This window comes from Hemicordylus capensis, chromosome 5 (genome assembly GCF_027244095.1).
Source record: "Hemicordylus capensis ecotype Gifberg chromosome 5, rHemCap1.1.pri, whole genome shotgun sequence".
In the NCBI taxonomy this organism is placed as follows: Eukaryota; Metazoa; Chordata; class Lepidosauria; order Squamata; family Cordylidae; genus Hemicordylus; species Hemicordylus capensis.
In genome coordinates, this window is record NC_069661.1 from 62,252,005 (window position 1) to 62,265,469 (window position 13,465).

Here is a 13,465-nt window from a genome sequence, read left to right on the forward strand (position 1 = left end):
CTTTAGTGTCTGCTTCTGTGAACAATGAACCATGAAACACAAATACAGCAGCACTATTTGCAGCTACTGATACCAAACGAACTGTTGCCATCTGCACCATGACTATCAACAAATGAAGCTTAAGGATGACCTAGACTACTAATCTATAGAAGGACACGTCTTGTGTGAACTGAAGTATGTTTGCCTTTATTCCAAATAGCTCTAACAGACAACATCATGTTTACTAAAAACAAGTTGTTCTAGTAAGAACTAATCTGCCTACTTTCCTTTCACTATTCCTACAGAATTTGGACTAAATTTGGTTCAAATCAGTTAGGTGGTTCACAAGTTAGCCCAAATGTACCTCAAGTGTTCACGTGTCCACCATCTTGAATTGAGGTGGATGACATCATCATAAACCATGCTACTGAGGTGTCCCTGGTGTGTCACTACTACAACTGAACCGAATGTGGTTCAAATTGGTTACACAGCCCACAACTTAGCCCACTTGCTCCTCAAACATTCACGTGTCTGCCATCTTGGATCGGGGTACATGACATCATTGCAAACTACACCATTGAGGCATCCCTACGTGTCCCTACATCTGTAGCACATTTGGTTCAAATCAGTTGGGTGGTTCACAAGTTAGCCTGCTTGCACCTCAAATGTTTACATGACTGCGATCTTGAACTGGGGTAGATGACATCATCACATACTATACCACTGAGATGTCCCTATGTGTCCCTACAATTGTACCCAATTTAGTTCATATATTGGTCCAGGAATTGCGAAGTTGATGGTTGGGTAGGGAACACACACACACACGGACGGACACACACATGGAAAGCAGGGTGATCTCATAAGCCTACTGCAAAGTAGGCTAAAAATAAAACTATACCCATAGCAATAACACAAATCAACTTTCAAATCAACTGGACTTAAGGGTGGGGGGAAACAGATGTATGATATGTGAAAAAGGACAAATGCAACAGGAGCATGACATATTTCTACAGGGTCACCATATACAGAGTACAGCAAGAGAGATAAATATGAGAGAGAGTGTGAGTGAGAGAGAGGGAGAGAGAGAGAGAATGAATATCTTTCTAAGGAAGAAACTAATTGTAGCTTAATGTAGGAAGAACCAATCTGGGATTGGTAAACCGTTTTAATGCTAATGAATTATTTAGTGATGTGAAGCACTGTGATGTGCAGCAATAAAGAATCCAGATATTAGTATTTAAGATTTAAGTAGAATTGTATTCCAGTTCTGAACATAGTGGATGGCCAGCATCCAGAGTAGCACTCACACAAGGAGAACTGGAGCAAAACATTTTTTTACCTCTCTCCCCACTCTGACCCATTGAAGTTCTCTTGAGATTCCTCCTGAAAGCTACCGGTGAGCATTGGGAAATCCTTGGCAACTGTGCTGGGTGTGGTGTGTGGAGGCTACAAAGGGAGAGAGGTGATACCCAGAAACTGGATGTCAACCTCCACTTATGGTTTTTGCAGTTTTTAGGTAGTTCCCACCCACTATCCTCCTTCAGATCCCTTGCATTGCACGAGAGTCCTGCAACACACAGCAGCAGCCTCAGGGAGCTTCAGTATAGAGGACAAGAAAGCAAAGATGCCTTGCACTTGCGCTCCTTATGTCAATGGTACTCTGAATACCATCCAGAACTTGGAATGGAATCCTTCTGCAATAAATGAGCCAAGTAAATGTATTTTAAAACAGGGCATTAAATGTTTCAAATCTATCTGTCTCTTCTGTATCTCACAATGGTCTGGGTTCATCCACTTATTTTGCAATGCATGACATTTATTTCCAATCTCAAGTAATAAAAATTGCAGGACATGAAATAAAACTGGGAACAGGTATGCTCTGATTTATATACGTTTGTTTTCTTACCAAACATTTATTTCCTTGATCCCAACCTGCAAGAGCAAAACTGTATATTAATCTCACTATGGGGAGGGACACTAGTTGACTGCAAGTTATGAACCAGAATTCCATGATGAAAAACATCAGGTTATGTAGATTTGCTGCAGGCAGTAGAATGCACATTGCACAAATGACCTTGAACAGAAGGTAACTAGAGAGGAGGCAGCCATTACCAGTGAGTGTATGAACTAGCAGTTTTATTTCCCTCAGGAATTTTGGATTTCTAAGAGAATATGCCTCACATTCTTGTGGTTTGGGGAGGAGGCAATAAGTTTTCAGGTTGTTCCCATATCCCAGATGTGGGTTCTAATAGCTGAGGGTACCCAGCCCAGAGCCTTGGGCTGCTCTGTCTTCTGCACATCACTGGCAATAATAGAATCATTAATATGGATTATTTGATATTCAGAATTTGATCAAAACAGTCCCAAATTCAATTTAGTACCAAGAGAAGTGATTGCCACTTATTCAAGGTCCAACCACTGGGGCTGTCAGATGCTTCAAAATACGACAAAGTATTACAATTGTGGAAAAGTGGAGAAGGCAGATGATAGTATTGGGATATTAATACTTGGGTTCCCTTTTTTTTCCTGTTCTCAAAGCCTTTAACACATTCATCTTTTTCGTAATTTCTTTTTATTAGGGAGGGATAGAAAGATGCCATGAGGACTTTAACACTCAAACAAAAATCAGAGATATGTGATTGTCAAACATCCTACTGGGTTAGGAAAAGCTCCTTGTATTAACCTAAGCAGTTCTTTGGATCCCAACACCTTTCTGTGTTGGTTTTGTGTTGGCTCCTGACATTGCTAATTAGGTCATTCTTCACCTAAAATTTCACATACATGCTGTGGATGCCATGTTAAGCTGAAAGAACATTTTGATGCCAGTGTGATGGGGCTGTATGCTCTGTGGTAGAGCATCTGCTCTGCATGCATGCAGAAGGTTCCTGGTTCAAACCCTAGTACCTTCAGGTAGGGCTAAGAAATACTCCTGCCTGAAATCTTGGGAGGCTGCTGCCAGTCAGTGTAGACAATACTGAGCTAGAACTATCAATGGTCTGACTCAATATAAGGCAGCTTCCTATGCCATTTGAGCTTGTCATTTGAAGAAGGGATTATTCGACTTCCCAAAGAGCATCTGCTTTTCCTGCAGAAGGTCCCAGATTCAATCCCTGGTGTTTCCAGGTAGGGCTGGCTAATACCTTTGCCCGAAACCTTGGCGAGTCACTGCCAATTAGAGTAGGCAACACCGTCAACAATGTAGACTAGATGGCTGCTGTATTCTATCGAATAATATGTTTTGTTGTTGAGAAGTTTGTCCCCATCGGGATCCTGGAGAGAGTGTGTGTGTAAGGATACCAGAACCCAAGGGGTATACTCGTGGGTCAAATGGACCGTAACCCAGATTTGGCTTAAAGGATAAATGGAGTTGTTTCTGAATAAGCACATAGTTAAATCTACATAAGATTACTTTGTGTTTATGATGGAAGCAGCTGTAAAACAATGGCCCAATGGTTGCAGCTTCCTTTTTCCTATGCTTGATGAATACTGCTATTTCATCTGCAGTATCACCTTAAGCAGTGGGGAAATGCTTGACTAACAAGCAGAAGGTTGCCAGTTTGAATCCCCGCTGGTATGTTTCTCAGACTATGGGAAACACCTATATCGGGCAGCAGCGAAATAGGAAGATGCTGAAAGGCGTCATCTCATACTGCACGGCAGATGGCAATGGTAAACCCCTCCTGTACAGTATTCTACCAAAGAAAACCACAGGGCTCTGTAGGCGCCAGGAGTCGAAATCAACTTGCCAGCACGCTTTAGGAGCCCCTGGTGGCGCAGTGGTAAAACTGCCGCCCTGTAACCAGAAGGTTACAAGTTCGATCCTGACCAGGGGCTCAAGGTTGACTCAGCCTTCCATCCTTCCGAGGTCGGTAAAATGAGTACCCAGAATGTTGGGGGCAATATGCTAAATCATTGTAAACCGCTTAGAGAGCTCTGGCTATAGAGCGGTATATAAATGTAAGTGCTATTGCTATTGCTATTGCTATTACCTTTATCTGAAGTATAGCTGTGGACAACCCTTTTAAAAAGTGAATTTAAACCACCCTAATAGAATAATTGGCTTCTTCAGTCATCACTGCTGCAATATAAAACTAGGAATGTTTCATTCAAGTATTCTGGTTTCTTTCAATGCTGTAAAGAAAGGTAATTATGATTGTCCTGAAAAGACACTGAGCTGCTGTATACAGCTAGCAGAACAACAACAACAACAACAACTGTATTCTGCTAATATGTGTGGAAAAACTGACAATCCAGATGTTCTAAATATGAGATAGCCTTCCAAACTACATCAGGTACCAAAAAGATTGTTTTCTGTTCATCTAGCTTGTGTAGTCAGTGTGGTGGGACTGAGACGGCCCAAGTTCAAATCCTCATTCAGCTGTAAAACTCACTGGATGACCCTCAGCCAGTCCCTTATGTCTCAGTCTAGTCTACGTCACAGAGTTGTTGTGAGGAGAAAAATAACCATGTACACTGCTCTGGACTCTTGGAGGAAGAGCAGGATATAAATGCAAACAAATAAATAGTCGGCGACATGTCAAAGCAAACAGAATTTTGACAGGACTCCATATAATGGCATATACAAAGTGTAAAGGGAGGAGCCATGCTGCACAGAAAGACATTTTGAGAGCTTATTCTTCTGCACCAATATTTAACAGGCTTTGCATCTTTGCATGTCAAGTTTAACAGTGCTCTATTCATCTCTCCTTTGAAAAAGACATTTAAAGGCAACTTACTCATTAAAGACCAAGTCAGGAGCAAAATAGAGGAACTGGCTGTTTGTATGTCTGTATGATCTCCAGCTCAAGGCAAATGATGATAGACACATCCAAGAATACTGGATTAGAGTAATTTGGTCCTCAAGAGGCAAGTTTCTAAAGCCTAAAGAACACAACAATACATTAAAAAAAAAACAAATAAACATCAGTGTCACTTCCGGCACACTACTTTACTGCTGTTTATGCTTAGAAAAGAAAATACTATTTCCTAGCAATTTGCATTTATTGAAAGCAACTTTAAAAAATGAAATATATTGTCTTTTTCATACTCAGCAGTGATTTATTCCTAATTTTTTTTTAAAGGGTGTTAGGGTTTAATTTTACTAAACTACACCCTCTGACTTTAAGTATCAATCCCAGGTGTAGTTCCAATGATGAAGGAAATGCACTTAGCATATGATTAGAGGCAGTGCTACCTTTATTGTTATTCCACCAGTTCCCTGGCTAAGCTGGCATCAACACAGGCAGTGCATGTCCAAATCAGGCACCAAAAGTTGCATTTCTGTAGCCCAAAGAGTCATGAAAATTCAAACTATGGTGTTATTCTAAGAATGGCTTGCAGGGTCATGTACTACTAAACAAACATTCACTTTATTCAGCAAGAATTTGTATTTACAGTTCAGTATATTAACCAGGGGCATAGCTAGGGGAGAGGCAGCTTCTCGGAGTGAGGGAGATAATGAAGAAAATAGGTAGGGGTGGAGCTGTGGGGCCATCCGCTCAATTATAGCTACACCTCTGATATTTATGACTGAAGGCAGGAGGTCTAAATTTCCATTCACAAACACAAGCAGTTTCACACACCATGGGCTATGGGCTACATCCCGACTCATGAAGCATGCATCCAGCAAAGGAAGCACATGAGCATTTGCTATGTGAAGGAATAAAGCAGTGTTCATACTCACGTGAGGGGGGACTTTGCCAATCTCTCCTTCCCTCTGTATCACGTGAAAATATGTCTTTGAGAGTTGCACAGCCTTCATTTTCAGGAGTCACACAGGGAAGGGGAGATCACCAAAAAATCCCCTCCCCTGCATGAGCACCCACACAGCTTTACTCTGGAATGACGCAAATGCATGTGTGCTTCCTTTGCTGCACAAGCTTTGTAAGTCAGGATGTTGGCCGATACCTTCCAGATATTTCACAATTAAATCTTTATAAGATATTCTTACTAAGTTCTTCTGAGCAAAGCACATGTTAAGAGCTCAAGGCCTATATTAAAATTGATATGCTATAAAGGCATCCCTACCTGGAAGTATCTTTGCCCACTTTACCACCTGAATCATCTGTTTGCCAGCAAGACGGTTTAAAGTGGAGAGCAAGTGTTCTGCCGTATCTGGCTTTGAGCTATCATATCCTGCATATACAATTTCAGGTTCAATGTTCTCTAGGACCATAGTGGGTGAGGGAGTAAGTGCTGGTGAAACTGAAGACAAGTGAGGAACAAGTGCTGTGTTTACAGAGGGTTCTTTTGCTGGAGCAATATAGGTAGTCCCTTCTTCTGGACTTTGGGGTGGTGGCTGCTGCTGCTGTGGTTCTTCGTGAATCCCTTTTAACTTGCCCAACTTCTTTGATTTGCGAGCTGTGAGAAAGTGCAAAAAGGATTTTTTTAAAAAAATATTGGTGCAATGATCAGCCCCTCTTTCTTTCAATCAAAAAGCAGGAATAGTATCTTTAGGGAATAGCAATCAGGACAATAATTGAAGTAACACCAAATAACCCTATATAAAATTAAGATAAACATTTTGCTTTTAAACCAATAACTTTAACATAGAAGCAAGCATATTAGGATCTTCCCAATACATCTCATTTTCAATCTCTACATTTCCTCTCTTGCTTACATAGATTCTGCTAAAAATTATTCATTCTCCTATAAGCACACCCGTAACACAAGGCACTTATCTCTCTTTGTTCACTGAATTTCTTTGAATTTTTTGTCACTCTTTTGTTATACTCCTGATATTCTCTTCCAAGTTTAATCTTTTGGCACTTTTAAAATTGCACTCTATGCTTGTCTTAAGACAATTAACAGAAATGTAGTAACAATCAAGAGTGGCAAGTTAGAAAAGAAGACAAGTCACACATTTATGTCCGATTCTCTTTCCTTCTATTCCACACATTCTAACACAATGTGTTTCTGGCCTCTTTGATTGGTTATTTTACCTATTCATACAACTAACATAGTAATTAGTTTCAGAAGTTATCTTAAAAATTGAGTTCTATAAGCTTCATTTCAAAGTTCCTCTAGAAGTTTTATTTATTTATTATTTATCATATTGTTATACTGCCTGATATGTGCATCTCTAGGCTGTGTACAGAGTTAAAACTGAGAGGTAAATGTAAAACAGAGTAAAAACAATTAAAATTTCACAAGGAATTAAAAAAATCTCATAAGAAATTAAATAGTTTACAATTTTAGCACACATAGCACAATTCTGTGAAATGAGAAGTTTCTGGACAGGTTTACATGTAGCGCTGAACCTGAAATTTAGTGGAGTTGCTAGAGTGGTTATTATATCCATGAGCCCTACTTTTGGTCTTGGGACGGATATGCCAAGATTGGACATGTCATATGAACCCACCAGCCTCGGCATATTCTACCTTACTTTCAATACAGAACCTGACATCTGTCCTTCACTTCAAATCTTAGTTACAGATGGGTCCATCTTCTGTGTCCATAGGGATCCTTTATGGGATCCTTTGTGTGCTCCCCAGAGCTGTTGGATTAGAGTATATATATCTACACATGTTCTAAAGCATATAATGCAAACAATTTTTAAAGGATTTCCATAAATCTGCTTAGAAAGTGGAAAAGACATGGCTCTTATAGCTATAATGAATTATTATTCATACACCCAGCACCCATATACTACCTCATACAGCAGTGATCTTCACTATTTTTCCAGTGGGGGCCACTTTGGCAAAAAACTTTCCATGTGTGAGCCATTTCCCACTGTGCTGACCTCTGCACAGTACTGTGCTTGTCTCAGTGACTGGGGCAGGGTGGGGGGTTGAAGAGAGATAGAGTCCTTTCTACAGGGAAAATGTTGGGAAAGGCTACACTTCCCAGCACACCATGCATGCCTTCCAAGATAGTGCAAGTTCAAGAGGGCTCCATTTGCCTTAAAGGAGCCCCTCAGTGTTGGGCAAAGCCCAGTACTGCATAGTCACCTGCACAGGGTGCCAGGCGGGATGTGCAAAGTATTCAGCTTTGCCCAAAGCTTTGCCCAGGCCCAATAAACAACTAGTCAGGAAGCCACATTTAGGGATGTTATTTATTATTTATTTATAATAAAATTTTACATCCCACTTTCCTCACTTGATTCAGAACGGCTTATGTCAAAAGTTAAGAACAATTTAAAAAATCACAACATAAAACACTTGAAGAAAAATTACATGCCATCCAAGTAAAACATTAAAACAATTACACAGTGAATGACATATAAAGATGCAGAAATAGGCAGAGAAGGCTGATGTCTTCCACCAGTCTCCAAAAAATGAGCGGGGAGCGGGGGAGAAGTCAAGTCAACCAAGTTTTGCAGGAAAGTGAGTTCCAAAGAACGGTGCCTCCCTAAAAGATCTAAAATGCTGGGCAGATTCATATGGTATCCTTTGAGCCCCATACTATTTAGGGTTTTAAAGATCATCACCAGCAACTTGAAATGAGCAGCTGGTTGGAAACAACCAATGCAGCTGGTGCGGTGGGGGGGTGGGGGGGTGGACAACAAACAGCTGGTGTAATATGTTCTGTGGCCACCCCTTACTAGCCAAGACCTTTGCAGCTGCATTTGACCAGCTAGAGTTTTCAAAGGGTTTCCAACAGCAGTCCCACAATTCACTCAATTGATTTTTTGGACTGGATGTGGCCAATTCACGTAATTGATTTTTTTAAAAAAAATATTTTACAAGGAGAGACTTTTGGTAACCAGCTCATGATAGTGGTCCCTGATCCTGTGAACTAAGAGCTCACTAGGTATCCAGGTGCCCCCCACACCATATGCTTGTATACCTACAAGTATATTAGTCATGTATACCGCTGACTACCAATGTCATCAAACCTTCCTTTGGAATCCAAGTAGCAAAAAGTGCCCAAATATTCTAAACATGTATGCTGTTAAGAATAGCAAGCTTGTTACCAAGACCAAAATGGGCCTTGGAGTTACAGCAGTCTTAGATTTAAGGGTATTTTGGAAAGATTATTAAACTTCATGATTTGGAGCATCAAAAAACTCCTGCTACTAAGAATTCAGACAGTGCTGGTCTTGGATCTGAAAGGCTTGAGTTCATGCTCTCATATCCGTGGTGGCCTTGGACAATGCACAATCAAATTAATTCAGTTCATCATGAACAAGGTCATAAAGAACCTCTACAATGTACTGGAGCTACAAGATACAATGTTGCACATTTTCACAATACCAAGTTCCCAAGTCAAGCAAGGTCAAATTCTGTATTTCCAAAGACCAGAGTCTGTCAAGAGAATCACAGAGCTATATGAAGTTACCTATCATTTTGGTGAATCATCATTGTAATGTAATGGATATTCTGGCCAGCAAGAATTTGGGAGGTAGAACATTTCATTTTGTGACAAATGCATAATCAAGTATATTGTCTCCCAAAGCTTAATACACTTGAGAGTTAGAATCTGTGAAATATGACATTATTTATAAATTTCAATACATAAATAAAGTTATATATTTTGAGTTATGTATTTAAAATGTTATTTTCCATCTATAGAAAAAGAGATATGAATCCATTATCAATGTTCCCTATCACAGTACCATTTTAAAAAAATCCATCTACTGCATTCATTTATCTAGAGTGCATGGTATGAATGTCAATATATTTTTGACAGACAGTTAACCTAGAACAGGCAGAAGATCTCTAAATATATCTTTAGATATACATTAAGAGAGCATGAGTGCCTAAAGAATCTTATTACCTACTCCTTTGTATACTGTGAAATCTAAATAGAGGTTATTCTGCCTTACAATCAGAGGGCTGTGTCAAAAGAAAATTAGTAATGACTATGTCCAACTGAATTTAGTGGGACTAATTAATCAGGGATTACTTAATGGGATTAATTAATTAGTCATAACCAACTTGCCGGTGATTTTAATGGTGACTAGTCATGACTAACTTCTTTGGATACAAACATAGACTTGATTTATAATCTGTACTGCTGTTATTCAATTCATAAAAATATTCAAGTTGGTGTATTTGTGGTGTGTATTAATGGAGTATATTTCAAAACATCAACAATAGAATGAGTCCTAGAGAAACTCTAGAAATGCACCTTTTTTGTATACTTGTTAAAAGCGATGCATTTCTTCGTAGCAGACTTTTGAAAGTCTGAAATCAATACTGTTATCTTCTTTAGCATATTATACCAGATTTTTTATTCATTTGCTTCAGTATATCCAATATATGCTCTAGTGTTCTTGTAGCACATTGGTTTTTCAAATGCATTGTTTTGATAGGAACTGTGGGATTCCATTATGGATATATACATAACTCCAGTGGAGTTGGGTTTTGGCACTTTTTTTTTTACCAGATTGAGACAAAAATAAAATTCTAAAAAGGTAATTCAAACCAGAAGCAAAATACAGGAATGATTATACTGCTTCACTTGCACAACTGAAGTGTATTTTTCTGTAAGTGATGTGGTCCTCTTGGTATCCAGCAGAAATTGTTTTGTCTGCAGGGCTACATCATGCTAAAATTGCCAAAGCTAGAGCTCCATTTATCTTGCTGATGTTTTGCTGGAATAAAAGCCGCTAAAAACTGATTATGCCCAAAAGGTTTTATGCCTCTGTTAAGATGGGGTAGACATTTGTCAATGAAGCAGATCAGATAATTTATTTCTGCATAATCATTTTGGATGCAGTCATAGTGATGACGTGTGATCTTGGAAGGTAAAGTGAAGATTGCATTAGTGAAGCTGAGAAAGAGCAAGGGCAAAAACTTTGAAGTTGGGCGTGCTGAAGAATGACTTCCGGAAATGCAGCAAAAAAATACCCCAAAAGCAGAATCTGTCTCAACTTTGTGAAGGGAAGAGAAATTGTGAAAAATTGGTAGTATGATGGCCTCAAATTCATTAATTAGAAAAAACGTTTGTCATTTTGGTGGGTACTGGACTATGCATAGCAGGGTTCATAGACTATCGACATAACTGGACTGGGAAGCAATGTTTTCCCCCTGCCTATCCCAATGGCCCCTCACAATTGGCCTATTGGTGGTGCAAAGGCTCTCCTCCTCTCTCACTACTCAGCCCATTGCAGTGAAGACCACGCTGCTACTACAATAACTCAAGGAAAAGAGAGAAGGATATTGCTCTTAACAAGCTGCAGGGACTGCAGTTAAAGCCTCAGAAGTCATTTTTCCTAGGATCTCAGTGGTGGACAACATCACTGACTGCAGCATGCATGCAAGCAAAGGAAGTATGTGCACAGCAGTAGCATCCCTGTATCTGAAGCACAGGTGCTTATGTGAGGCAGCATTTCTGCCAATTTTCCTTCCCCTGGAAGCCCTTTGGGCAATGTGAAATTATGTCCCTGAGGGATGTGCAGCCTTCAGGGACATATTTGAGCATTGGTCAAAGCAATTCTGGTGAAAGGAAAGATTGACAAAAATTGTCCCCCTCTCTGATTGAACATCTATTTTTCAGACCCGGAGATGCTACCACTGCATATGTTGCTTTTTTTGCTTACATAGGTGCAGCTTTTGTTAGAATGCTGGCCATTGAGTCCAGCAGATCTCTTTAGAATGGATGAGTAACAACCTCATGCTACCCAAGAACAGGAAATTTTATACATTGCCTTTTAGCCTGGAATCAGGCCCTCAGGGCAGCTTTTAAACATATAATATAAAATAGAACCTCTAGAACAATTAAAATTCAAAACAGCACTGAACAACAATAACATCAAATTAAAAAGTCTAAACACAATTAATGTATCCAAATGCCTTTTTAAAAAACTTTATTTTCACCCTAGAAACAGCAGTAAGGAGGACTGGTGAACTGGAAGAACTCTGCTCCTTGTAGGAACCATCCTTACTTACCCTGAACAAGATAATCTGAGCAGGACCCCTTGAAATTATCTGAATGTACTGGAAGAGGGCAGATCATATGAAAGAAGCTGCTTACTCAAGTATCTTGGATGACAGCCAAGATACATTCTGTAGCAGGGCTTTTAAAAAAATATGGTATGTGAGTGTAGTTTGCACACATGGTGTGTGCCAATACAACAGGCACTTATGCACTTTCCTTGTCTGTGCATAGATGCTTTGTTGGTTAGAGTCACATTCTATGGCACTTAGAAGCCTACATGGAGTGGAAAAACATCCTCAGAACTGGGAATTCGATGGCACTATTGCAGAACTGTGTTACATTGATGAAGACTCTGTAGAGTATAGAAATTGAGTTTGCAGTGACTATGAATGAATCGGATTTTGCCATTCATTTCAAGCTTGAAACTAATAATAAAATCCACAAATCAATTTGTTGAATCACCAACCATTGCTGTCTGTTTCGATGCATCGCCTTGAAAAGGGGTTATTCTTCGTTATGAACCCTAACGCCCATTGAGATCATCAGGAAAGGTCCGTCTGCATTTACCACCGGCTCATCTGGTGGCTGCTCAGGGACAGGCATTCTCTGTTGCTATCCCGAGGCTTTGGAATGTGCTCCCTAGTGAAATAAGAGCCTCCCCATCTCTGACAATTTTAAAAAAGTCTTTAAAGACTCATCCATTAACCCAGGCTTTTAACTGATATTGTTTTGATTGTTTTAAATGTTGTTTTAGAATATTGTTTTATTTTATTTTTTAAATTGTTGTGTTTTAAATTTCTTGTTTTTGTTTTTAACTAATGTTTTACCTTTGTTTTTATCTGGTTGTAAACTGCCCAGAGACGTAAGTTTCGGGCGGTATAAAAATATGTTAAATAAAATAAAATAAAATAAAATAAAATAAAAAAAAGAACCAAGTGATCCGGCCATAGTGAACAATAAAGAACTTGCAACACCTCATTGTTCCTCATGGGTAGCTCCTAGGGAAACAGAAGTGGGTTGGGTGGTAGGATATGATGGGAGCTACTTACCACCTCAGCCACAAGAGAAATGGGTAAGCAGGGGATTTTCTTTTTAAGTTAACCTTTCCCAAGAACCCCTGTTTATGGGGTTTTTGTGGAAACATTAACAAAAAGTATTTTAAATGCCCACTTCCCCACTACTTTTATGTGTTGGGTGGTAGTTAGCACTTATCATGCCCTACCACCCAACCCACTGGTGTCCCTAGGACCTACCAGTGGGCAACAATGGGGTGTTTTGAGTTACCCCATTGTTCCCGATGACCAAAACAAACTGCACTCACAGAGTGCACATACGCTTTGCAATGCATTCTGCATCCATGCCTTGCAAAACACTGCAGATTAGAAACACACAGTAAAAGGAATCTTTTGCTCCCAACACAGAACACACATTTTTTTCAAACAGTCTAAAATAGTAAAAAAAAAACCCCACTAAATCCAGAATCCACTGCCAGACACAGAGCCTGTGCTGCACAGCACAGACATCAATTTGCTCTCTCACACACAATTATGATTCTGTCCTTACTTTCCAGTATTGCAACAGCTTCCACAGCAGCACACTTAGCAACAAGCACAGCCATAAGCTCAACTACAGCAAAATCTTCAGCCACATTTTGACTGGGTGA

The 13,465-nt window shown here is 39.6% G+C and overlaps 1 protein-coding gene across 6 annotated transcripts in view; it reads right to left on the reverse strand.

Moving 5' to 3' along the window:
- Window positions 1-13,465, reverse strand: part of NR3C2 (nuclear receptor subfamily 3 group C member 2) — a 226,391-nt gene that overhangs the window by 36,746 nt on the left and 176,180 nt on the right. For all 6 annotated transcript variants that reach the window (XM_053254830.1, XM_053254829.1, XM_053254832.1 and 3 more), the window contains 2 exons: window positions 6,007-6,339; window positions 4,716-4,860 (listed from right to left, as the gene is read on the reverse strand). In XM_053254830.1, coding sequence (XP_053110805.1) covers window positions 4,716-4,860; window positions 6,007-6,339 — 478 coding nt within the window. The remainder of the gene's footprint in view (window positions 1-4,715; window positions 4,861-6,006; window positions 6,340-13,465) is intronic.